At 46.6% G+C, this 27,611-nt stretch overlaps 1 protein-coding gene across 1 annotated transcript in view; it reads left to right on the top strand.

The window, feature by feature from the left end:
• The window catches only part of LOC137527133 (ubiquitin carboxyl-terminal hydrolase 12-like), a 156,443-nt gene that overhangs the window by 82,937 nt on the left and 45,895 nt on the right, over positions 1-27,611 (top strand). The window contains exon 4 of the mRNA XM_068247564.1: positions 15,273-15,499. Within this exon, the coding sequence (XP_068103665.1) occupies positions 15,273-15,499 (227 nt within the window). The remainder of the gene's footprint in view (positions 1-15,272; positions 15,500-27,611) is intronic.

The raw sequence follows: 27,611 nt of genomic DNA on the forward strand, positions 1-27,611 counted from the left end.
ACAACCGGGGGACCGCGGGGTCCCAGGCGCTCTCACTGCCTGGGAACCACAGCAGCACCCCGGAGGGGGGAGGCTGGGTGGCGCAGGCGGCCCCCCCCAAGCGTGGCCAGCGCCGGGGAGAGCCATCCGCACCTTTCACCTCCCAATATTTAAAAACAGGCACTTACCTTGACGTCCATTGCGTTCTGCTGCTGAGCATAGCTTGGGTGCAACACATTTGAAAAGGAAAGGAATGAAGCATGGGTCGCACTGAGCTTTGGAGCTCAGGGCTGGCTCACACACTGCACTCCAAGGGGGGGTGGAGGACAGGCACTGACAGCCCACTCCAGGACTCACACTACCTGGAATGAGCCATCCGCCACCCGCCTCCAAGGGAAAGAAATTCACAAATCGCTGCACAGAGAATTTAAATGTGTGCATTAAACACCAAGTGAACACCTGACACAACTGGCTGAGCAAATTTGGCCTGATTGGCTATTCATGAGGCAATGCTCATGCAAATATGCATTTGCTTTCGCATGCCAACTAATGCAGGGTCCATTGAACCAATGCCGCAAAGCGGTTTGCCCTGCGGGAATTAGTTCATGCTATACAGCACTATCCAGGAGCGCCTCGGGGAGGCTTCCCAATGCCCCCATACAACCGGGGGACCGCGGGGTCCCAGGCGCTCTCACTGCCTGGGAACCACAGCAGCACCCCGGAGGGGGGAGGCTGGGTGGCGCAGGCGGCCCCCCCCAAGCGTGGCCAGCGCCGGGGAGAGCCATCCGCACCTTTCACCTCCCAATATTTAAAAACAGGCACTTACCTTGACGTCCATTGCGTTCTGCTGCTGAGCATAGCTTGGGTGCAACACATTTGAAAAGGAAAGGAATGAAGCATGGGTCGCACTGAGCTTTGGAGCTCAGGGCTGGCTCACACACTGCACTCCAAGGGGGGGTGGAGGACAGGCACTGACAGCCCACTCCAGGACTCACACTACCTGGAATGAGCCATCCGCCACCCGCCTCCAAGGGAAAGAAATTCACAAATCGCTGCACAGAGAATTTAAATGTGTGCATTAAACACCAAGTGAACACCTGACACAACTGGCTGAGCAAATTTGGCCTGATTGGCTATTCATGAGGCAATGCTCATGCAAATATGCATTTGCTTTCGCATGCCAACTAATGCAGGGTCCATTGAACCAATGCCGCAAAGCGGTTTGCCCTGCGGGAATTAGTTCATGCTATACAGCACTATCCAGGAGCGCCTCGGGGAGGCTTCCCAATGCCCCCATACAACCGGGGGACCGCGGGGTCCCAGGCGCTCTCACTGCCTGGGAACCACAGCAGCACCCCGGAGGGGGGAGGCTGGGTGGCGCAGGCGGCCCCCCCCAAGCGTGGCCAGCGCCGGGGAGAGCCATCCGCACCTTTCACCTCCCAATATTTAAAAACAGGCACTTACCTTGACGTCCATTGCGTTCTGCTGCTGAGCATAGCTTGGGTGCAACACATTTGAAAAGGAAAGGAATGAAGCATGGGTCGCACTGAGCTTTGGAGCTCAGGGCTGGCTCACACACTGCACTCCAAGGGGGGGTGGAGGACAGGCACTGACAGCCCACTCCAGGACTCACACTACCTGGAATGAGCCATCCGCCACCCGCCTCCAAGGGAAAGAGTTAAGGTAAGTGCTTGTTTTTAAATATTGGGAGGTGAAAGGTGCGGATGGCTCTCCCCGGCGCTGGCCACGCTTGGGGGGGCCGCCTGCGCCACCCAGCCTCCCCCCTCCGGGGTGCTGCTGTGGTTCCCAGGCAGTGAGAGCGCCTGGGACCCCGCGGTCCCCCGGTTGTATGGGGGCATTGGGAAGCCTCCCCGAGGCGCTCCTGGATAGTGCTGTATAGCATGAACTAATTCCCGCAGGGCAAACCGCTTTGCGGCATTGGTTCAATGGACCCTGCAATAGTTGGCATGCGAAAGCAAATGCATATTTGCATGAGCATTGCCTCATGAATAGCCAATTAGGCCAAATTTGCTCAGCCAGTTATGTCAGGTGTTCACTTGGTGTTTAATGCACACATTTAAATTCTCTGCGTCAAGATGGACTAAACAGGTTATAGTGTAAACTTATGAATTGGGCAAGTCATCTCCAAAGCGTTTTAAAAGTAGCCTGAAGAGAAAGGAATACAGAGGCTGCCATATTCATAGTGCCAGTTGCCTGGCTGTCATGCTGAGCTTTACGGCTAAACTTGCAGCAGTTCCCCGCACACAAATTATGAGGGGAATTAAAATTCCTGTGCAGGGAAAATAACACATTAAGCTATGTACCCATGTAGCGATTTCCCCAATGGCTGATGATTTTTTGAGCACCAAGGTTTCGTTTCTGCGATATTGCGACATGTGTACAGGCGCACGACCATGTGAATGTCTCTTAGCGTTGCGCCGCAGTAACGACCATCACATTGGATCGTTAAGATCCCTGACGACTCCCGCGTAAAGTACTGCGATCACTTGAAGTCTCGTTCGCTCCCGGTGTGTAGTGTCGCATGACGTCGTACACACCTGCTGAAAGGAAGAGGCATCACTGACGACCGTTCTCAAGGGGATGTTGCAGGAGCCGTCGGGTGGTGAGTACACAGCCTTAGACATATTAGAGGCAGAGCTTCAGCACAGACGTCGGGCAACTGCTGTTGTTTATTTAAGTATGACTTAGGCTTCCTCCCTATCCCTCTTACTTAAAGAGACTCTAACAAAAATTTCATCCTGTTTTCTACCATCCTACAAGTTCCTAAACCTATTCTAATGTGCTCTGGCTTACTGCAGCACTTTCTACTATCACCGTCTCTGTAATAACTCAATGTATCTTTCCCCTGTCGGACTTGTCGCCCTGTGTCTGGAAGGCTGCCAACTCTTCAATGTTGATCTGCTAAGCACGCCCCCCTCCAGGCACACTCCTGTGTGTGTGTGTGTGTGTGTGTGTGTGTGTGTGTGTGTGTGTGTGTGTGTGTGTGTGTGTGTGTGTGTGTGTGTGTGTGTGTGTGTGTGTGTGTGTGTGTGTGTGTGTGTGTGTGTGTTATTTACATTAGCCAGCTTTTCTCTGCTCTCTTATTTTCTACAAGCTGGATAAATCCTCTATTGTGAAAGGAGTCACATGCTGAGGAATTACAGACACGGGCAGAGCTGTCTGCAGGAAGAAACAATCAGCCTGTAACGCTTCAGTGGGTGAGAGCTGCAGGAGGAAAGAAACACAAATGATCTCTTGAGATTCAAAAGGACAGCTGTATGCAGCCTGCTTGAGTATGGATGTATGTGTGGACATACTGTACATCAACCTACTTCCTGTTTTGGTGGCCATTTTGTTTGTTTATAAACAAACTTTTAAAAACTGTTTTTGACTACTTTTAATGCGGCGGGGAGCTGCAAAATTGTGACAGAGGGGAATAGGAGATGTCCCCTAACACACTGGTATGTTTACTTTTGTGCGATTTTAACAATACAGATTCTCTTTAAGATTTTTTTGCAAGCCCCATTCTACTTGAAGACATCAGGCTCTATAAAACAATTTAACCACTTGCCGACCGCACACTCATACCGTGCGGCGGCAAAGTGTAGTGTTGGGCGAACATCTAGATGTTCGGGTTCGGGCCGAACAGGCCGAACATGGCCGCGATGTTCGGGTGTTCGACCCGAACTCCGAACATAATGGAAGTCAATGGGGACCCGAACTTTTGTGGTTTGTAAAGCCTCCTTACATGCTACATACCCCAAATTTACAGGGTATGTGCACCTTGGGAGTGGGTACAAGAGGAAAAAAAAATTTAGCAAAAAGAGCTTATAGTTTTTGAGAAAATCGATTTTAAAGTTTCAAAGGGAAAACTGTCTTTTAAATGCTGGAAATGTCTGTTTTCTTTGCACAGGTAACATGCTTTTTGTCGGCATGCAGTCATAAATGTAATACATATAAGAGGTTCCAGGAAAAGGGACCGGTAATGCTAACCCAGCAGCAGCACACGTGATGGAACAGGAGGAGGGTGGCGCAGGAGGAGAAGGCCACGCTTTGAGACACAACAACCCAGGCCTTGCATGAGGACAAGAAGCGTGCGGATAGCATGCTTTGTACCACCATGCAGTCATAAATGTAATAAAGATAAGTGGTTCAATAAACAGGGACCACGCGGCAACGCTAACCCAGCAGCAGCACACGTGATGGAACAGGAGGAGGCGCAGGAGGAGAAGGCCACGCTTTGTGAGACACAACAACCCAGGCCTTGCATGAGGACAAAAAGCGTGCGGATAGCATGCTTTGTACCGCCATGTAGTCATAAATGTAATAAAGATAAGAGGTTCAATAAACAGGGACCACGCGGCAACGCTAACCCAGCAGCAGCAGCAGCAGCAGCACACGTGATGGAACAGGAGGAGGCGCAGGAGGAGAAGGCCACGCTTTGTGAGACACAACAACCCAGGCCTTGCATGAGGACAAAAAGCGTGCGGATAGCATGCTTTGTACCGCCATGTAGTCATAAATGTAATAAAGATAAGAGGTTCAATAAACAGGGACCACGCGGCAACGGTAACCCAGCAGCAGCAGCAGCACACGTGATGGAACAGGAGGAGGCGCAGGAGGAGAAGGCCACGCTTTGTGAGACACAACAACCCAGGCCTTGCATGAGGACAAAAAGCGTGCGGATAGCATGCTTTGTACCGCCATGTAGTCATAAATGTAATAAAGATAAGAGGTTCCATAAACAGGGACCACGCGGCAACGGTAACCCAGCAGCAGCAGCAGCAGCAGCAGCACACGTGATGGAACAGGAGGAGGCGCAGGAGGAGAAGGCCACGCTTTGTGAGACACAACAACCCAGGCCTTGCATGAGGACAAAAAGCGTGCGGATAGCATGCTTTGTACCGCCATGTAGTCATAAATGTAATAAAGATAAGAGGTTCCATAAACAGGGACCGGCAACGGTAACCCAGCAGCAGCAGCAGCAGCACACGTGATGGAACAGGAGGAGGCGCAGGAGGAGAAGGCCACGCTTTGTGAGACACAACAACCCAGGCCTTGCATGAGGACAAAAAGCGTGCGGATATAGCAGCAATGCTTTTTGCCGCCATGCAGTCATAAATGTAATACAGATGAGAGGTTCAATAAACAGGGACCGGAAACGCTAAACCATCCCAGATGTTCATCGGTCATGTTACTTGGTTGGGGTCCAGGAGTGTTGCGTAGTCGTTTCCAATCCAGGATTGATTCATTTTAATTTGAGTCAGACGGTCTGCATTTTCTGTGGAGAGGCGGATACGCCGATCTGTGATGATGCCTCCGGCAGCACTGAAACAGCGTTCCGACATAACGCTGGCTGCCGGGCAAGCCAGCACCTCTATTGCGTACATTGCCAGTTCGTGCCAGGTGTCTAGCTTCATGCCCGGTTTCAGGTCCAGCGGTGCCAGCCACAAATCCGTCTGTTCCTTTATTCCCCTCCAAATTTCCTCCCCTGTGTGCTGCTTATCCCCAAGGCAGATCAGCTTCAGCAACGCTTGCTGACGCATGCCAACAGCTGTGCTGCACTGCTTCCACGATCCTACTGCTGCTGGTGCTGGGTTAGCATTTCCGGATGAGGTACAGCTTTGAGATGCGTTGGAGGAGAAGGAGTCAGAGAGGTAGGTGCTGCTGTTGTTATCCAGCTGTTTGCGGCGTGGGCAACACCCGCGCCGTAGCAGGTGAGGAATCGCTGCCAGGCTCCACAAGGTTCACCCAGTGCGCGGTAAGGGAGATGTATCGACCCTGGCCGAACGCACTCGTCCAGGTGTCAGTGGTGAGGTGAACCTTGCAGGCAACGGCATTCTTCAAGCTTCGGGTTATTTAGCTGACCACGTGCTCATGCAACTCAGGCACTGCAGAGCGCGCAAAGTGGTAGCGGCTGGGAACAACGTAACGTGGGATGGCCACTGACATCATGCCCTTGAAGCTGTTTGTCTCCACCACTCGATATGGCAGCATTTCGCAGGCCAGAAGCTTGGCTATGCTGGCTGGCTGTTACTGCCACGGCCCGGGGGTCATTTGCTGGCAATTTCCTCTTGTGCTCAAACATCTCAGAGACAGACAACTCAACCGTAGCGCTGCACACCGAAGGGCTGTTGGTTGTTGTGTTTGATGAACACTGGGAGACCTCAAGAGCACTAGTCCGGAAAGTGACAGTGTCAGCATCGTCTGATGTTTGTGAATGTTGTGAACCACGCAATGGCTGGGCTACTGCTGCTGCTGAGGCGGGTCTGGTGGTGAGTCTGGTGAACCCAAGGGAGGCAGTGTTGCTGGTGGTACCCTGTCCTGCCGCGTTTGCCCACAGAGTGGGATGTTTGGATAGAATGTGGCGGCTCATGCTGGTGGTGGAGAGGTTGTTAATACTTTTCCCCCTGCTCAGGCGGGTCTTGCACACCTTGCAAATCGCCATGGTAACATCCTCAGTGCAGTCTTCAAAGAAAGCCCAGACTTTAACTGGCTGAGGACTCGGACCTCGTGCGTGATGTGCTGGTGCTGCTTAACCCACTGCTGGACGCTTGAGAGGTCATCCAAGTAATTATCTGGTCCTGTTCTTTTGGATCTGTGAGGGTTGTTGTCCTGGACAACATGGGCAGTATTGAGTGGGTTTTCTTGGGTGCTCCCCTGTGGCCTGTACGTGAACCGTCAGGGGAAACACCTCTTCCCTTGCCCCTCCCTCTTTCACCGGATTTCTTCCTCATTTCACTTATCCTTAAAGTACACGCTGACTGGCAGCAGTACAGTGGCAGTACAGAAATGCTATACAGTGGTGGGTGAGCGGTGTACCACTATTGTCAGCAGTGACACAGAGCACAATGCTATACAGTGGCGGGTGAGCGGTGTACTACTGTTCCCAGCAGACACAGAGTGGAAGTAAACACAATGCTATATAGTGTGGCTGAGCCGTGTACACAGAGTGGCATTAAACACAATGCTATATAGTCTGCTATATAGTCACCCCGAACAGGGTGATGTTCTGCAGAACCCGAACAGTGGCAAACACTGTTCGCCCAACACTACTGGGAGGGAACGCAGATTTTAGTACCTAAACACACGATACAACATGTTTTCCGGGGTCGGACTCTGAGGCACATACAGATGGTCCCGATCATCATCCTCATCATACAACTCTTCTCCTGAGTCTGACCCACCCACCACCTCTGCCACCCCAACATCCCCAGACACAGACCCCTCATCGTCCTCAACATTAACTTGGGATGCTGGCCTGAGCCAGACCTCCTCCTCCACATCAGGCCCCATCATCTCCTCAATGGCAGCCCTCATTAATCGCTCTGGCGACGGACTGATGGACACAACGTTCTCCTCCGGGGAGGGCTGCTGCTGACCACTGGCTGCTGGGGTGGATGTTATAGCTTGCGTGGGGCGTTGGCTGTTGCTGTTGTTGGGAGTGCTGCTCACAGCGGAGGTCTCTGGGGAACTCATGTTGAGCTCATATAGTGGTTGACGGTGAGTGGAGTATTACTGATCCCAGCAATATACACACTGACTGGCAGAGTACGCAATGCTATATAGTGTGGCTGAGCGGTGTACACAGAGTGGCAGTAAACACAATGCTATATAGTCTGGCTGAGCGAGCGGTGTACTACTGTTCCCAGCAGAATCAGAGTGGCAGTAAACAATGGTATATAGTCTGGCTGAGCGGTGTACACAGAGTGTCAGTAAACAATGGTATATAGTCTGGCTGAGCGAGCGGTGTACTACTGTTCCCAGCAGAATCAGAGTGGCAGTAAACAATGGTATATAGTCTGGCTGAGCGGTGTACACAGAGTGTCAGTAAACAATGGTATATAGTCTGGCTGAGCGGTGTACACACAATGCTATATAGTCTGCTATATAGTGTCAGTAAACAATGGTATATAGTCTGGCTGAGCGAGCGGTGTACTACTGTTCCCAGCAGAATCAGAGTGGCAGTAAACAATGGTATATAGTCTGGCTGAGCGGTGTACACAGAGTGTCAGTAAACAATGGTATATAGTCTGGCTGAGCGGTGTACACAGAGTGGCAGTAAACACAATGCTATATAGTCTGGCTGAGCGAGCGGTGTACTACTGTTCCCAGCAGAATCAGAGTGGCAGTAAACAATGGTATATAGTCTGGCTGAGCGGTGTACACAGAGTGTCAGTAAACAATGGTATATAGTCTGGCTGAGCGGTGTACACAGAGTGTCAGTAAACAATGGTATATAGTCTGGCTGAGCGGTGTACACAGAGTGGCAGTAAACACAATGCTATATACTCTGGCTGAGCGAGCGGTGTACTACTGTTCCCAGCAGACACAGAACAGTGAACAGAATGCTATATAGTGTGGCTGAGCGAGCGGTGTACCACTATTCCCAGCAGACACAGAACAGTGAACAGAATGCTATATAGTGTGGCTGAGCGGGCGGTGTACCACTATTCCCAGCAGACACAGAACAGTGAACAGAATGCTATATAGTGTGGATGAGCGAGCGGTGTACCACTATTCCCAGCAGACACAGAACAGTAAACAGAATGCTATATAGTGTGGCTGAGCGAGCGGTGTACCACTATTCCCAGCAGACACAGAACAGTGAACAGAATGCTATATAGTGTGGCTGAGCGAGCGGTGTACCACTATTCCCAGCAGACACAGAACAGTAAACAGAATGCTATATAGTGTGGCTGAGCGAGCGGTGTACCACTATTCCCAGCAGACACAGAACAGTAAACAGAATGCTATATAGTGTGGCTGAGCGAGCGGTGTACCACTATTCCAAGCAGACACAGAACAGTGAACAGAATGCTATATAGTGTGGCTGAGCGAGCGGTGTACCACTATTCCCAGCAGACACAGAGTGGCAGTAAACAGAATGCTATATAGTGTGGCTGAGCGAGGTACACAGAGTGGCAGTAAACAGAATGCTATATAGTGTGGCTGAGCAAGCGGTGTACTACTATTCCCAGCAGACACAGAGTGGCAGTAAACAGAATGCTATATAGTGTGGCTGAGCGAGGTACACAGAGTGGCAGTAAACAGAATGCTATATAGTGTGGCTGAGCAAGCGGTGTACTACTGTTCCCAGCAGTGACACAATGACAGGGGGGACCCTGGCTAGCGTGGCTGGAGCGCGAACTACCCTGCCTGCCTACCCAAAGCTAAACCCACAGACAAATGGCGGAGATATGACGTGGTTCGGGTATTTATTTACCCGAACCACGTGACCGTTCGGCCAATCAGAGCGCGTTCGGGTCCGAACCACGTGACCCGTTCGGCCAATCACAGCGCTAGCCGAACGTTCGGGGAACGTTCGGCCATGCGCTCTTAGTTCGGCCATATGGCCGAACGGTTTGGCCGAGCACCGTCAGGTGTTCGGCCGAACTCGAACATCACCCGAACAGGGTGATGTTCTGCAGAACCCGAACAGTGGCGAACACTGTTCGCCCAACACTAGCAAAGTGGTAGCTGGAGGACCAGCGATGCACATCTGCGTCGCCAGGTGCAGGAAAGGTTTCCTGTTAGATCACGGAGCGGGTCTCTGTGAATAGTCTGCGAGCCGCGATCAGCAGGAGACGTTTGTCTCCTTTGTTTACGTAAGGCAGACCGGCGATCCCCGGCCAATCAGCGGCCGGGGATCGCTGCCATGTGACAGAGGCTGCACAGGACGGATAGCGTCCTGTGCAGCCCCGATCACCAGGGGGGAGAGGGGGGGGGGGATTTCGCCGAGGAGGGGGGCTTTGAAGGGTCCCCCCCCTGCAACACCCAGGCAGGCAGGAGCGATCAGACCCCCCCCCCCCCTGCACATCATCCCCATAGGGGGGAAAAAGGGGGGGGTGATCTGATCGCTCTGCCTGCAACCTGATCTGTGCCGCGGGCTGCAGAGCCCACCCAGCACAGATCATAAAAAACCACGCTGGTCCTTAAGTGGGGGTAAAGGCTGGGTCCTCAAGTGGTTAACAAAGCAGCCATGATTCAGTGTTCCCCAACCCTGTCCTCAAGGCCCACCACCAGTGCATGTTTTGTGGAAATCCACAAAAGTAGTTCATCGGCTCTGCTGAGGCACTAATTGCTCCACCTGTGAATGTTTGTGGTTTCCTGCAAAACATGTACTGTTGGTGGGCCTTGAGGACAGGGGAACTATGAGCTATATAGTCACATTTTTAAGGCAGCACTGTCTGATGTCCTGGCAAATGAACAAATATACTTTGGCCAAGAAGTCCTTTCGGAGAAGTTCCGGTTTGGCTCGCCAGCAGACCTGTCAAAGTGCCTGTGCTTTCCCCTGGCCACTGCTGAAAGCACTTACACTGGGTCCTGAGCATCAAAACCACATTTGTATCTAGGTGTTATCTAGATACTTCAAACAGATATCTATGAATTCACATCTCCTGTTTAAATAATGTAGGAGGCACTATAAAACCTGAATGTGCACCTTCTTGAATTTGATAGCTGAGCAGCTTCTTCCAGTCAGTTGGGGTTTACATGAGTTATGTAAGTAGTTAGTCCTTCATTCAATAGCTTTCATGAACAATGCTGCACTCTTGTGGTCAGAATATGTACATTATTTGATCTGAACAAATGTTTCTAAACTGACTACAAATATTGCTGTAAGTCACCTTAATCATGAAATGATTAAAGCATCTGTTTAAAATGTTTGCAAACTATGGAAAGCTTGAGAAGATTACTGTTAGGAACATAGAAATGGGATCGCTTACAGGCAAACCAATGGGGCCACAACTGAGTTTGTTTTCTTTTCCATAAAACCCACCCTTACCTTTTAGTTTGTGCCATAATGTTAGCGGCCCAAGGTCACATGCATCACTGACATGTTGCAAAAATTTATAACATTTAAAATGCATTTGTTCCTGAATAAAATGCACTATAAATGATTTTTTGCTTTGTTGCTGTCCCTTAACAGTAGCTAGTAAAAGTCTGACAGATCTGACAAGTTTTGGGCTAGTCCACTTACTGTGAATGTCAGTTGCTCAGTCCAGCTGACAAAATGGTGTGCACGCGAGTAGATATAGATCTGTATATAGAGCCTTTCCATAGAGTGATTTTCTAAGGAAGAAAAGGAAATGTTGAGAAATCTCCCGTAAGGAAATGGACTAGTCCAAAAGCTGATTTTTACTGCCTACTGAAGGTGAAAGCAACATAGGAGAAACATAATTTATTTTTCTCTGGGAGAGACTTCTTATAAACATGTATTTTTAATTGTACAATGTTTTTGCAATAGTGGTCCTTTAATATTGCGAAATATTGAGGTTCTTTTCAAGACCTCATGCACAGTGTCCAGTACTAGTTACAGAAATGGCAATCTGTGATGTCACAAGCAAGTTAAGTTTTTATTTTGGTCTGTCATGAACTGGAAAAGGTAGGTACCGCCGACCCACCTGACCAATTGCATTCAGTTACATGTAGTCTCATTCAGCCTTGAAGTACACAGCTGGTAGGATTGTCAAATGTCCACACCTGCACTAGACAAACTTGCTTAGTGATGCAGTGCAAGGAACAATAGGTATTCTGTGGCTATTTAATTAGCCATTGCTGCATCTCCACATGACAGCTAAATGTAAACTACTTTTGAGAGCTATGGGTCAACAAACATTACTCCATATTGTCTTCTGTGGGGATCCATGCCAGCACCTCCTGCATAAAACACAAGGTTCTTTGCTGTACAAAGAATTGTTTGGTTTTCCAGTGAGCTTGAAATCAGTGACTCAGAGAGAGCTTATGCCTCCTAGTGGACTTTTGGGCACACAGCATGTTCTGATCTTTGATGATTTATACTGGTCCTTCTCAAAAAATTAGCATATTGTGATAAAGTTCATTATTTTCTGTAATGTACTGATAAACATTAGACTTTCATATATTTTAGATTCATTACACACAACTGAAGTAGTTTAAGCCTTTTATTGTTTTAATACTGATGATTTTGGCATACAGCTCATGAAAACCCAAAATTCCTATCTCAAAAAATTAGCATATTTCATCCGACCAATAAAAGAAAAGTGTTTTTAAAACAAAAAAAGTCAACCTTCAAATAATTATGTTCAGTTATGCACTCAATACTTGGTCGAGAATCCTTTTGCAGAAATTACTGCTTCAATGTGGCGTGGCATGGAGGCAATCAGCCTGTGGCACTGCTCAGGTGTTATGGAGGCCCAGGATGCTTCGATAGTGGCCTTAAGCTCATCTAGAGTGTTGGGTCTTGCGTCTCTCAACTTTCTCTTCACAATATCCCACAGATTCTCTATGGGGTTCAGGTCAGGGGAATTGGCAGTAATCCCATGGTCAGTAAACCATTTACCAGTGGTTTTGGCACTGTGAGTAGGTGCCAGGTCGTGCTGAAAAATTAAATCTTCATCTCCATAAAGCTTTTCAGCAGATGGAAGCATGAAATGCTCCAAAATCTCCTGATAGCTAGCTGCATTGACCCTGCCCTTGATAAAACGCAGTGGACCAACACCAGCAGCTAACATGGCACCCCAGACCATCACTGACTGTGGGTACTTGACACTGGACTTCAGGCATTTTGGCATTTCCCTCTCCCCAGTCTTCCTCCAGACTCTGGCACCTTGATTTCCGAATGACATGCAAAAGTTGCTTCCATCCGAAAAAGTACTTTGGACCACTGAGCAACAAGTCCAGTGCTGCTTCTCTGTAGCTCAGGTCAGGCGCTTCTGCCGCTATTTCTGGTTCAAAAGTGGCTTGACCTGGGGAATGCGGCACCTGTAGCCCATTTGCTGCACACGCCTGTACACGGTGGCTCTGGATGTTTCTACTTCAGACTCAGTCCACTGCTTCCGCAGGTCCCCCAAGGTCTGGAATCGGTCCTTCTCCACAATCTTCCTCAGGGTCCAGTCACCTCTTCTCGTTGTGCACCGTTTTCTGCCACACTTTTTCCTTCCCACAGACTTCCCACTGAGGTGCCTTGATACAGCACTCTGGGAACAGCCTATTCGTTCAGAAATTTCTTTCTGTGTCTTACCCTCTTGCTTGAGGGTGTCAATGATGGCCTTCTGGACAGCAGTCAGGTCGGCAGTCTTACCCATGATTGCGGTTTTGAGTAATGAATCAGGCTGGCAGTTTTTAAAAGCCTCAGGAATCTTTTGCAGGTGTTTAGAGTTAATTAGTTGATTCAGAGGATTAGGTTAATAGCTCGTTTAGAGAACCTTTTCATGATATGCTAATTTTTTTGAGATAGGAATTTTGGGTTTTCATGAGCTGTATGCCAAAATCATCAATATTAAAACAATAAAATGCTTGAACTACTTCAGTTATGTGTAATGAATCTAAAATAGACGAAAGTCTGTTTATCGGTACATTACAGAAAATAATGAACTTTAATCACAATATGCTAATTTTTTAAGAAGGACCTGTATATGTAGAAATTTGGAAAAGTCCAACATTGGATATGAAGCTGTTTCACTACAGTGTGCATTTGTTTTATTTTTTCAAAACTGCTTATCAAAGGTCTCAAGGAACAAAACATTTTTTAGTTGAGCTTCGAACTTACAGCATTTTGCAAAAACCTGAACTTGCTGAGAGCTAATGCTACAGATTAAGTGACAGAGAATCCTCTATATCACAAGCTTAAAGAAAACCCGAGGTGGGATTTAATTACGTTAGTGGGGCACAGAGGCTGGTTGGGCACACTAACACCAGCCTCTGTTGCCCCATGGTGTGCCTCCAGGACCCCCCTGCGCGCCACTATACCCCCGCAGTGCAAGTGACACGCAGCGTGTCGCCAGCACAATGTTTACCTATGCCTGTCTGTTAGCGCCGCTCCTCCATATCGGCGCTACCCGCCCACGTCCCTTCCCTCCCGCTGATTGGAAGGAAGTGACGCGGGCGGGTAGCGCCGATACGGAGGAGGCGGAGGAGCGGCGCTAACAGACAGGCATAGGTAAACATTGTGCTGGTGACACGCTGTGGGGGGTATAGCGGCGCACAGGGGGGTCCTGGAGGCACACCATGGGGCAACAGAGGCTGGTGTTAGTGTGCACAACCAGCCTCTGTGCCCCACTAACATAATTAAATCCCACCTCGGGTTCTCTTTAAAGCTTCTCCACCCATTGTTATTGGGCAGGGTGGGTGAAGATGACTTTAGGTTTGTCACACACACGCACTCACGCACACGCACACGCACGCTCTGGTGCAACCTACGATGTTCAATACCATGGGCCACTAATCCAGACAACCAATCGATCCAGTATTAACAACTAAATGCACCCTGTTGAGGATGAACGCCCAATAATGGAAATGTCCGCATATACGTTTTCATTTTAATCCAATAAACAAATGTCTTCTTGTACTAGTTTATTTTCACACACTGTCTGCTGCTATCTATTTCACTGCACCAGACCCATTTACACATCTCCATTGCTTTCCAGAATGGACAAACCTGACTTGTACATGTAGAGATTGTCAGTTTCATGCCCGCAGCATTTCTGGTTTACAATTTCTAGCTGGCCCATTTAGATAACCGACTGAAGATCCCTGTGGAAGTCTGTCAGCTATATGAATTCAAATGGCAGGCACATGCAACCAGTGGTAAGCTGTCTTTTCAGGCAAGAATATCAAGCATTGCCTGCTAGACAGCTATGTATGAGGGATGTGGTTAATTTACATACCAGCATTATTCTTCTGCACTCATAACACATACTTACAACAATCTGGAATAACAGAGTAATAATAATAATAATAAAAACAACAACCAAGTCGTCAAAATAGAGAATTTTATGTTATCATTTGAAACATGATTTAACGTTCAGTTATTATCTTCCAATAGTTAAATCAGTGTTTGGAAAGATTACATGGTGTAAGGCTACTTTTAATATGACCATACAAGGTTTTATGACAGTTATCAATATTTTGCAGATTTATTCAGAAATCTGCCGTTGAATACTCTAGTAATGTATGCATTTTATTATTTAGCAGAGCAAGTGACTCATACCATCCAGACATTTTCCTAGTCTACGGACAGTAAATCAGAAGAGTTGATGGGTGATTGGGTAGCTGGAGATACTATGCTATACATATACCATTGCCATTAGTACTTTCTTGAATAATCCTTATGTTTGTTATGCACGAAGGGTTGGCTAGTGCTGAATGTCTGGAGTCAAGTCAAGGTGGTACCCATAAAATGTGTTTTTTTACGATATGCACATAATACATTCACAATACTGTGGTTATAGTTTTGCAATGTGTGGACTTATACTGTAATGAAATCTGAACTCTCACTTTCAGTGTTGCCCATTTTTTTCTGCCACATACAGAATTGTTTGACAACTACATGCAGCAGGATGCCCATGAATTTCTAAACTACCTTCTGAACACTATTGCCGACCTGCTGCAAGAGGAGAAGAAACAAGAGACTCAGAATGGCAAGCTGCAGAATGGGAGCTTAGAGCTTCAGGAACCTGACAAAGCGGACCTCACCTGGGTTCATGAAATCTTCCAGGGGACTCTAACCAATGAAACCAGATGTCTTAACTGTGAAACTGTGAGTTTATGGGCTGAGCTCCACTCATTTTCTTCATTAGCTGAATTATTGCACACATAACCGTTTCATGTTTGTAAATTGCAAATTGTCCAAAAAGTGTCAACTTGAATGAAGTAGTGTTTGCATGCTTACCGAGGTGTGGGCTTGATGATGGAAGTGTAAAGGGAACATGACTTTCAGTTGATCAGAATAGCAAATGTTGTTAAGGGACTCCGAGCACCTCTCATGGGCATGCCTTTAAAAGGAAGGTTCAGGGAGTGGGAAAAAAAAATAAAAATCCATATCCACTCACCTGGGGCTTCCTCCAGCCCGTGGCTGGCAGGAGGTGCCCTCGCCACCGCTCCGCAGGCTCCCGGTGGCCGACCCGACCTGGCCAGGCCGGCTGCCAGGTCGGGCTCTTCTGCGCTCCAACGACGGCGCAGTACAGCCCGGAGGACGTCCGATGACGTCAGCGCGCCCCCGTGAGGCGCAGATTGGAGCGCAGAAGAGCCCGACCTGGCAGCCTGGCCAGGTCGGGTCGGCCACCGGAGACGACCGGTAGCCTCCGGTGCGGCGGCTCGAATTTCATTCAGTCGTTTTGGTCAAATAAGCAGGAACATTGAACAATTATTTTTTTTGTACCATGTATAGGCATCATTACAGACATATTTGCTGATCTGATTTACGCGGTAACCATCTTTTAGCTTGTACTTTCATTATACATCTTAAAGGGACACTATCTATTAACGTGTTTTTGAACCTGAGTTTGAGAGAATTCCTGAAGTGCTGGTAAATAATGATTTATACTTTCCATTAGCTTATCTCTTTTGTTTACTGTAACAAATTCCTTTCACTCTGAACTGAGGGCAGTCTGCTCATTTTGTGACAGCAGAGTGAACAATGAGGGAAGGGGGATCCCCTCACTGTTATCTCTGTGTGTAAAGGTAGCCATACACTGGTCGATTTGCCATCAGATTGGACCAACAGATAGATCCCTCTCTGATCGAATCTGATCAGAGAGGGATCGTATGGCTACCTTTACTGCAAACAGATTGTGAACCGATTTCAGCCTGAAACTGTTCACAATCTGTTGTGGTGGTGGTGCTGCCGCCGCTCCTACCGCCCGCATGCCCGCATACATTACCTGCTCCGCCGGCGCAACTCCAGTCCCCAGGTCTCCGCTGTCTTCTCCGCTCTGGTCTCCAGGTCCGGCATGCTTTACTTCTTCCTGCCCGGCAGGAAGTTTAAACAGTAGAGCGCCCTTTACTGTTTAAACTTCCTGCCGGGCAGGAGGAACTGAAGCATGCCGGAGACCAGAGCGGAGGAGAAACAGCGGTGAGAGCGGGGGCAGTCGCGCCGGCGAAGCAGGTAATGTATTTCCTCTCTATTGCGTCGGTCGTCGGGCACTCGAACGCCGCTAGCGATGCGCTCCCTACCCGCGCGCGATCGGTAATTTTCCGCACAGAGCGATCGACGGGATCGGAGGAAATGGATCGAAATTCGTCGTGTAGCGCGAACGATTAGCAGCAGATTCGATCCCAGTGATCGAATCTGCTGTCGAAACGGCGGCAAATCGGGCCAGTGTATGGCCAGCTTAACTGTGTGTCAGAAAGAGCTGCAAAAAAAAAAAAAAAAGACACTGGCTGTGCATTGAAGCAGACTCCCCTACTGCAAATGATTTGTCCAAATAGAGCTAAATCCTACACACAATGAATTAAATTTTTTGCCTCTGATTTTTAACATGAAAATTAGGGAAATGTTTACACAGCTACTTATACATTATTTGTACATTGTCATTTTAGAATACTTGGGTATTGATAGTATTCCTTTAAGTTGCTGTGAGGTCTTTTTATTTCATGTGGTAGATTAAGTATTTGATAGCTCAATTCAGCGGAAATCCTCAGGGTCTTAAATCCCCTTCACCAGGCACATTACACACATAACAAGAAATGTTGATTTCAGAACACCTTTTTCCTTTGAATTGCAAACAAGAAATAGCGAATATGAAAACACAGACAGCTGGTGAAAAAACAACATAAATGTTTGTTGGGGGATTAATATACATACAAATGATTGATTAGATGAAGAGTAGTGTGTTCTCATCAGGTGGGAGAAGGAAGCTTATAATTAGTGAAAATGAATTCTATACAGGGCCAACAGGCTCAGGGAAATATTTCCAGACCCACCACTTCTTGCTAACAACCTAGGCAACTTACTCATTTACGGCTCCCCCCTCTCCATAAAAAGTCACATTTCCAGATCACATTTCCCAAATGTGCAAGATAACCTTAGTGGATATGCTAGCTGCAGCACTTGTGTCTGAGGCCCACCACACCTGTGCAGCATATAATGTGGTGTATTTAAAGTGACACTGTAGCAGGTCACGGTGTACCTTTTTGGTAGTAAGGCTGCACACTAGGTAGCCTTACTACCTCAGCAGCACTGACTGCAGTCCCAAATGTGAGTCCTTTCTGCATGTGGATTTGATAACCAACTCCCTCCTCACTTGACATTTAGGTATTGGTATAGACTCCAGGTTATGGCATCGTCAGAGGCCCAAAATGGGCGTGGCAATGGACAGAGATGTGGCACGAGGGGGGAGAAGGCATGGATGGCTGAGAGGGGAATTGCCAAGGCCGGTTTTTCTCTAGGAAAGGAATGAACGAAGGAGACAAGGATTTATTGTGCATTTAGTGGTTCAGATGACTGCTAACATTTTGCTGCATATTGTAGCCTATACATATATTGCAAAATCAAAATGTCTTGCAACATTTTTTTTTCATGCATATTTTTGTATAATGGTTCAGACTAGGGCATTAACTAACTAGGCACTAACATCCTAGCACATACATGTAATACTCCTATTGTATTGGTGGTTCCTGTGCACACTATAAAAACCCTATCCGGTGTTTTTTAACTGTACAATTAAACTGTGTATTCTCTACCGTCATCCATTCTTTGTACAGCAAATGAATGTTTTATTTAAAAAATATATATATAATTTCTCCTATTAATTGTGTAATCTACACAAAATGTTTTGAGTTCTGAAAGATAAAGAATATACTCTGCAGTTAAGCTTTGTACACAGACCAAATCGAGGGTGGGCAAACTTTTTGACTCGTGGGCCAGAACGTGAACTTAATTTTTACAGATGTGCCAGACTAGTGTACGTAGCCAATTTGCAACACCCCCACCCCAGAGAATCAAATGTGCCCCTGGTTTTCAGGACATTTAGTTAGGGGACATCTCTCCAGGGACAAATCCTTGCAGGTGAAGAGATAGATCAGGTATTACTGATAGGCATCGGGAATATGGTGACAGGGAAGGGGACATTTCCAGGGACACACTAGAAAACCTCCCCCTTGGAGAGAGGTTCATAAATGATGTGCGCTTTGAAGGGGGCGGGGGGCAGCAGCGTTAAATTAACTTGCCTATGAGAGCTGCTCCGTAACTCCTGTTTCCTCGAAGGAAATCCAATTGCACCTGTTACAATGCTGCAATGCCCACGGTTCACAGTGCTTGTGAATCCTGCGCGCCCTGGCATGCTCTGGCTGTTGGTAACGCCACATGCCATGGCCGGCACCAGTGGCCGGGAATGCCACATCTGCCGGCATGCAATAGTGGCCGGGGATGTGCTGGACAGGTGCATGATGGATGCTCTCGTGGAGTCAGGGGCTATCAGGTAATCTAATGCTGCCCAGGGCCGAGGCTGACAGTTATGTCACCAGCCTGCAGGCTGGCAACATGTTCTGTTTCTAAGCAAGGGGGGGGGGGAGTGGGAGGCCACGGAGCAGCATGGGAGTGACCTTAAGCCGGGTTAGTAAGTAGAACAATGCTCTCCGGCCATAGCTTAGCCAAAGCAATCTGTTGGGAGGGGTCGCTCGCTGGCTGAGTGGTTGAGAGGTATCGGTCATTATCAGCCGCTTCAGTCGCGTTTCATCTGGCATGTTTTTGGGAGATTTAGACAGTGTGGCACTTGCTAGGTAACTGGTCTCCTTTACCTTTCCTTGTGTAAGCTGTGACCTTGCAGGAACACTTCACCAGTACACACAATTTGTACTCCAACCCAGTCAATCACTACCAGGGTTTGGTCTCTAGAATAAAAAAATTGTAAAGACCTTTTTCTTTAATGGAAATGGCAGTTTGATTTTCCTGAATGTTTTGCCTGTCTGCAGCAAAATAGTGCAAAAATTGTGTGATATTCTGAATGGCATAAACAGCTGTACTTCTGATCTCATAAGCGTTATTAGCATTACCGTGTGGGACTTCTGTGTCTCATGTAGGGCCTTCTGCTTCTAATATAAAAAGATAGCGGCTGTTTTAATTAATGGAAAAATGGAAGCCTTGAGAGAATCAGCAAGATATCTATGTTATCACTGAACATAGCAATGAGTTTTTTGGATAGAATTTCTTTGATTTAGTTTTAATAATGGCACTTGCTGCCACATCTATGAACTGCTCTGTGCATGATGGTGGAATTAATATCTGCATCCTTAATTACATAATAATCTAGATGGATTGCTGTGGAATTATTAGCGTCTGCTGGAAAAAGAGCAAAGGGCTTCATAACATTTCAAATGAGACCACTGGGAGAGCCCAGACTCATGAATTACTGACTCTCCTAGCAGAACAGAAGAAAAGGGATGAAAAACTGCAAAAACTACTATAAAATAGTCAACATAAAAAGAAAAAAAAACTGGTACAAGTCTTTATTTTATTCTTAACTTTTTTCTTCAGGTGGAAACAAAAAGCAAAGAGTGAGGTTACTGGTAACTAGCGCTGCCCTGCTTTGACTACCAGTCCCGCCAATACTTTCTGTAGTATAGGGTGAGTCTTTCCTAAGCACTCATATCGGATCTGGGACGGTGACTTTTGTCCTGCCTTCACTGGTTCCCATTACTAATGCTAGGTGCGTGTGCTACCTAGTATTGCTCTTTGGGAAGGAAGTAGAAGAGGAACCATCACAGTAAGAGTACACATTACATTAAAATAATAAATATATAATAAAAAACAGGAACTTCCCATTACGTTTTATAGTTAGTTTCACAGATGTCTTTCTCCGGTTCCATCCACTTTCGCATATTGTGGTTGGACCTTATTTTATGTGATACAAACTCACGATTACATTTTCCCATCAGAGTTTTGTGCGGTAATGTACAATGTCCTCACTTTTCCAAGCTTCTCCTACTTCCTTAACAATTGCTACCAAATCGCTACATAATTGCTTTTTCCTTACCTTAAGAAAACCTAAAGTGATTCCAAAAAAGCCAGTTTAACTTACCTGGGCTTCTACCGGCCCCCTGTGGATGTCCTGTGCCCACTCTGGGACAAACCGATCCCAAGGTCCCCCGCAACGACTCAGTTTCGTTTTCGACAATTCAGCCAGTCGATGGCTGCGCCCGTCCTTGAACACGCTCCCGGCGATGGGAGCATCCTGCGGAGTTCAAGATTTTCTCTTACTGCGCAGGAGGCTACCAGCAACTGGATCGAGGACTCGCATACTAAAACCTTAAAGAGAATCTGTATTGTTAAAATCGCACAAAAGTAAACATACCAGTGCGTTAGGGGACATCTCCTATTACCCTCTGTCACAATTTCGCCGCTCCTCGCCGCATTAAAAGTGGTTAAAAACAGTTTTAAAAAGTTTGTTTGTAAACAAACAAAATGGCCACCAAAACAGGAAGTAGGTTGATGTACAGTATGTCCACACATAGAAAATACATCCATACACAATCAGGCTGTATACAGCCTTCCTTTTGAATCTCAAGAGATCATTTGTGTGTTTCTTTCCCCCCTGAGGGGGGAGTTCATAGCAGAACCACAACACTGAAGAACTTGGCAGCCTTCCAGACACAGGCTGACAAGTCTGACAAGGGAAAGATACATTGATTTATTACAGAGACTGTGATAGTACAAAGTGCTGCAGTAAGCCAGAACACATTAGAATAGCTTTTGGAACTTGTAGGATGATAAAAAACAGGATGCAATTTTTGTTACGGAGTCTCTTTAAAGAACAACTGAAGCAAGAAGGGATATGGAGGCTGACCTATATTTATTTTGTTTTAAGCAATGCACATTGCCTGGCTATCCTGCTGATCCTCTGCTTTTAATTCCTTTAGCCATAGATACTGAATAAGCATGCAACATATCAGGTGTTTCTGACATGGTTAGGTCTGACAAGATTAGCTGCATGCTTGTTTCTGGTGTTATTCATACACTACTGCAGACTAATAAATCAGCAGGGCTGCCATTGTTTAACTTGTTGCCTACCGCGATCTCCTGCAAAACAGGGCCCCAGGACTTGACAGCAATTGGCGTTAGGTGGTACTGGGGCTGCCACCGCGGCCACGCCAGCAGCCCCAGTACTGCCTAACGCCAATTGGAGTCAAGTCCTGGGGCTCTGTTTTGCAGGAGATCTCCTGCTCGGGGGGCCGAGCTCCGCCCCCTCTTCAGTCTCCAAGCGGCTATTGCCGCTCGGGAGACTGTTAGATGGCGAAACCGACGTCTTTACACATGGGCAGCACGGTGGCGTAGTGGTTAGCTCTCTCGCCTTGCAGCGCTGGGTCCCTGTTTCGAATCCCAGCCAGGGTACTATCTGCAAAGAGTTTGTATGTTCTCTCCGTGTCTGCATGGGTTTCCTCCAGGCACTCCGGTTTCCTCCCACATTCCAAAAACATACGGATAAGTTAATTGGCTTCCCCTAAAATTGGCCCTAGACTACAGTACTTACACTACATAATATAGACATATGGCAATGGTAGGGATTAGATTGTGAGCTCCTTTGAGGGACAGTTAGTGACAAGTTATATAACAATAACAACAATAACAATAATATTTATATAGCGCTTTTCTCCCTGGGGACTCAAAGCGCTGTGACCCTGCATTATGCAGTCTCAAAGGCTCGGGAAAAGAGGTGAGTTTTTAGCCTTTTTTTAAAGCTGTCCAGAGAAGGAGCCTCTCGTACTGATTGTGGAAGTGAGTTCCATAGAGTAGGGGCTGCGTAGGAAAAGGCCCGAGCACCAAATGTTAAGTGTATCCTGGGAATAACCAGCTTCATCTTGTTGGCAGAGCGGAGGGTGCGTGAAGGGGCATAAAGTTCCAATAGATCCGCTATGTATTTGGGTCCCATGCGGTGTAGAGCCTTGAATGTCAGCAGGCAGATCTTAAAATTGATTCTCCATTTTACTGGCAACCAGTGAAGAGTTTGCAGTACTGGGGTGATGTGTGAGCTGCGGGGGGCATTGGCTAGGAGTCTGGCTGCAGCATTCTGTACTAGCTGTAAGGGGCGCAGAGCCTTATCTGTAGATCCGATGAACAGGGCGTTGCAGTAGTCTAGGCGGGAGGATACAAATGCGTGAACCAGGGCAGGTAGGTCTTCAGCTGGGATAAGGTGTTTGATTTTCGCTATATTTCTTAGATGGAAGAAGGAAGACTTGACGACAGCTGATACCTGCTGTCTGAGTTTTAGATTTCCATCCAGGATCACCCCAAGGTTTCGCACAGAGTCTTTATACTGTACAGTATCTCCCCCAATTGCTAGTTTGAGGTGGTGAGCGTTTTGAACTTTATCCATCATGTGTGGACCACCTACCACCAACACCTCTGTTTTGTCAGAGTTCAGCCTCAGCCAGCTGGTGTTCATCCAATTTTGTAAATCCACTAGACACGCATTTATGGATGCTGATGGGTCTTGGGTGCCAGGCTTGAAGGACAGATACAGTTGTGTGTCATATATATATATATATATATATATATATATATATATATATATATATATATATATATATATATATATATATATATATATATATATATATATATATATATATATACACACACACTGTACAGCGCTGCGTAATATGTCGGCGCTATATAAATACTAAATAATAATAATAATAATAGTACAGCGCTGCGATCAGCAGCAGCGCTGTACTGGGGACAGCCAGGTCTGGGGATAAGAGAGCGATCGGCTCTCATAGGCTGAAGCCTATGACAGTCGATCGCATAATTGGCTGGCTGCAGGGAGGGAGGGGGGGCGATCAGACCCCACCAACATAGAGCTCTGTTGGTGGAGGGAAAAGGGGGGGGGGGAAATCGCTCATGTGCTGTGTTGTGCGGCCCTGCAGCTTGGCCTTAAAGCTGCAGTGACCATTTTAGTTAAAATTGGCCTGGTCTTTAGGGGGGTTTACCACTGTGGTCCTCAAGTGGTTAAAAGGAAATGCATGTGGCGGCCTCCATATTCTTCTCATTACAGTTGTCCTTTAAAGTGATCCCAAATTAAAAATACAAGATTTCAGAAATAAAATCTATTTTCTAACTTATAATAAATAGCAGCCTTTTTTCAGCTGTATGATGACAAAGAAGACGACAGGGGTGACTCGGAAGTTATAACATAGCCAAAATGGCAGCTGCGATTTTTAAATTGAATGAAAATCGGGCAATTCAGACATCAAATGAAAGAGGAGCACACAAGCTACAGAAAGGTATGCATCTTTAAGTACTTTGCAGTACTGGTAGGAGTCATAAAGTGGACCCAAATTAAAAATACAAGATTTCAGAAATAAAATCTATTTTCTAACTTATAATAATAAATAGCAGCCTTTTTTCAGCTGCATGATGACAAATATAAAATATTTTACTTTTATTGGAGCAACCCATCTCTTCCTTTCATATTGCCGCGACAGAATCCGGTAGACTGGTGGAGGAGATAAAAAACAAAACACAGGCTGCTACTGATGATGTCACAGGGGAGGTGATGTCAGGTTGTGTGAGATTTCACATAGATGACACCCCTGTGAGGGAGGGTAATTGATGACAAACACACCTAAAACCTCCTACTAAGCTCAGAAGTAATGGCTGCCACCTGTATAACCCTAGTTATGAAAAGAGAAGGGGGAAAAGCATGCACTTAAATGCTCATAGGCTTGAAGGAGTGTTTATTTATCTTTGTATGTGTCAGAGTGGTGCAAATAAATATTTTGAATTAAGCCTGCCTGGCGTTCTGATTCCCACGGCCTAACGTTTTTTTGCACATTTTGTTTTTCATGTAGCTAGCCTAGCGCTAGCTACATGATTCCCCCCTCCCTGCGGCATCCCTCCCTGCCCTCCGATCGCCGCCGGCGCAATGGCCCGTCCAGAAATCCCGCTCTGAACGGGATTTCCTTGAGGGCTTCCCCCGTCACCATGGCGACGAACGTCGTGCCATCAGCGACGTTGTGACGTCACAGGGAGACTCGATCCACCCCTCAGCGCTGCCTGGCACTGATTTGTTTGGCAGCGCATGGGGTCTCGGCTGGGGGCCCTGTTTCGCGGCGGGTAGCGTCAGATCATCGGCGATCGGGTAAGGCACACAGCAAGCAAAGTGTTTGCTGCGTGTTTAAAAAAAAAAAATGACTCAAATCGGTGCAACGAAATATTTTGAATTAAAACAATATTTGGTTTGGGTCCGCTTTAAGTGGTTAAACAGGGCACTGCACTTCCCTGTCTAAATACAGCATCCAGCTTAAAGATTAAAGCTGATAGCCAGCACTTGGCCATTTAGCAGCAGAGTCCCCGCACCCACCAGATAATACACATGGTATGTCTGAGCTGTTGATTGTTCTGACACCACCATAGGGCCAATGTTAAATGGTGGACACACATTCATTAGAGCAGTACATATGTTTGCTTGTGATAAGCTATCACATGCCATATATTGTAATGACTCGTGCCATAACATTTTCATACACAAAAATGCCGATATAACCTTTGCTTTTAATATTTCTCATTAAATGTTGTGGAACAGAAGCATACTGCAGCTGCAGCTTTTGTTTGAGTTGTGTAATAAATTTTCCTATGTGTTATTATATAAAATAACCTTAGATGATATGTGTGATTTAAAACTTTGTTTAAGCTTACAGATCTCACTTAGAACTTGAATACAAATACTGGAGCTACAATCACAAAACATTTAAACTTGCCAAGACAATATGAGGGGGTGCTAATAAGTTCCTGGCATTGTCCAGAAATAAGAGAGGCAGAGTTATAAGATAACACATTTATTCAACACATTCCCCTCAGAGACTTATGCTCTTGGTGCAGCATATTTTCAGCTTTACTGGACTGTTGGTTAGGCCTCAAACCAGCTCTCAGCAGCATGTTTGATGTCAGAAATTCCTTCAAGATCGAGAACAGATAATAGTCCAAAGGGGCCAGGTCAGGTGAGTAGGGGGATTGTGGTCAAGTTGGAGATCCAGGGTGTCCGTTTGAGAGCCACAATGTTGGCCGTGGCGTTTTCTCTTAATTGCTTCTTTTACCTGGTCCAGGAAGTTTGCATAATGCTGCCCAGTGATACTAGAGCCCTGAGGTTAGGTAGTCACCAACAGAATACCATCTTCGTCCCAAAAAACAGACACCAAGACTTTTGACAAATTTTGGGGCATATTTTGTATGTTTTTGTACCGGTGTATGGAAAATGTTTCTGTAATTCCACTGAGTTGCTTATGCCAGTTTATTACAGTATACTGTCACCAATTTAAGCTAAACATATAGACATGAATGCAAATGGGAATGCATTTTTTCAAAATGTATTAGTATTGATTACCATACAAGAGCTGTATTACTGCACTGGAGAACTATGGATACAAATTACTAGTGGGTTTTCTCTGAGCATTAAGCTGGCATGAGACAATTCATAAGCATCACCGTGCTGGAATTTAAATCTGAATATATGGAGTCACTGGGTTCAGATGGAAGAGCTGTCATGTTGCAATGCAGATTAGCTGTAGTGTGTAAATGCAGCGTGAAATAGCCAGTACTCACTCTTTTCACTATTGTGTTGCAGATTGTTAATGTATGGTGTACTTTAGCATAGTCACATTTTGGAAGCGTTTACAAGTTGTCTTTTTTTTTTCTTTTTTTTTTTTTACATAAAATATTTTGCTATACAGTATACTGTATATAGCAATGGTATGCACACACATACAGTTGAGTATCTATGGTGCTAGAAGTGTAAAGAGTTAGCATGATTCACCCATAAACAATAACTATATACAAAGATACACCAGCACCCAAGTGCGTATGCAATAAGTTGAATACATTTGTATCGAGAGTGTTTAAAATGTTTGAACATTACAATTTAAACCAATCTAGGAACATCCACTAGATGGTATAAAACATGGACATCGATTACAAGCAGTGGTTACAAACGGACATAATAAGCTCTTTATCCCTTCCCCTTTAGCGCCCCCCCCCCCCCCATCCCCTGCTTTGCTCAGCTGCTTGAGGATGGGTGGGGAGGAAGTGTCAGTACTTTCTCCTCTCTGCCCGTCATCAGGCATGCCCCCTCCACTCGCCGCTATTAGTGCCTATGTGCACAGCGAGCTGCGTTCGGTCTTGGGATAATTTACCTCAGAATGAAAGTGTACTAATACAGCTGTTAGTACACTATCATTCTGAGGTAAATTACCCCAAGACCACACACAGTGCAGCTCTGCAGTGAGCTGTGCACATAGGAACTATTAGCGGCGATTGCAGGGGGCATTACTGATGACGGGCAGAGAGGAGGAAGTACTGACACTGTCGAGCATAAAATAAAAAATCAATTCTTAAATTTTATCTGGTAAACAAGCAATAAGGATGCTAACCAGGCAATCCAAAAGTTAAAAATCACTATTACTTTTCTTTTTGATAAATGGTTATTTCCTAGTTTACCTGGTTCTTATTTGGTACATTGCCGCACAAAGGAAGTTGCAGGGCATGCTGGGTTGTTTTTTTGCTTCTTTACTTTCCTCTCAGACTTAAAGCGGACCCAAACCAAACAATTTTTTTAACCTCCCTAGCGTTCTGGACGAGCTAGGCTCATCCAGAGACGCCGGAGGTCACCGCTCAGGCCCTGCTGGGCCGATTTGAGTCATTTTTTTTTTAAACACGCAGCAAACACTTTGCTTGCTGTGTGCCTTACCCGATCGCCGATGATCTGACGCTACCCGCCGCGAAACAGGGCCCCCAGCCGAGACCCCATGCGCTGCCTAACAAATCAGTGCCAGGCAGCGCTGAGGGGTGGATCGAGTCTCCCTGTGACGTCACAACGTCGCTGATGGCACGACGTTCGTCGCCATGGTGACGGGGGAAGCCCTCAAGGAAATCCCGTTCA

The sequence above is a fragment of the Hyperolius riggenbachi genome, chromosome 8, assembly GCF_040937935.1.
Source record: "Hyperolius riggenbachi isolate aHypRig1 chromosome 8, aHypRig1.pri, whole genome shotgun sequence".
Classification (NCBI taxonomy): Eukaryota; Metazoa; Chordata; class Amphibia; order Anura; family Hyperoliidae; genus Hyperolius; species Hyperolius riggenbachi.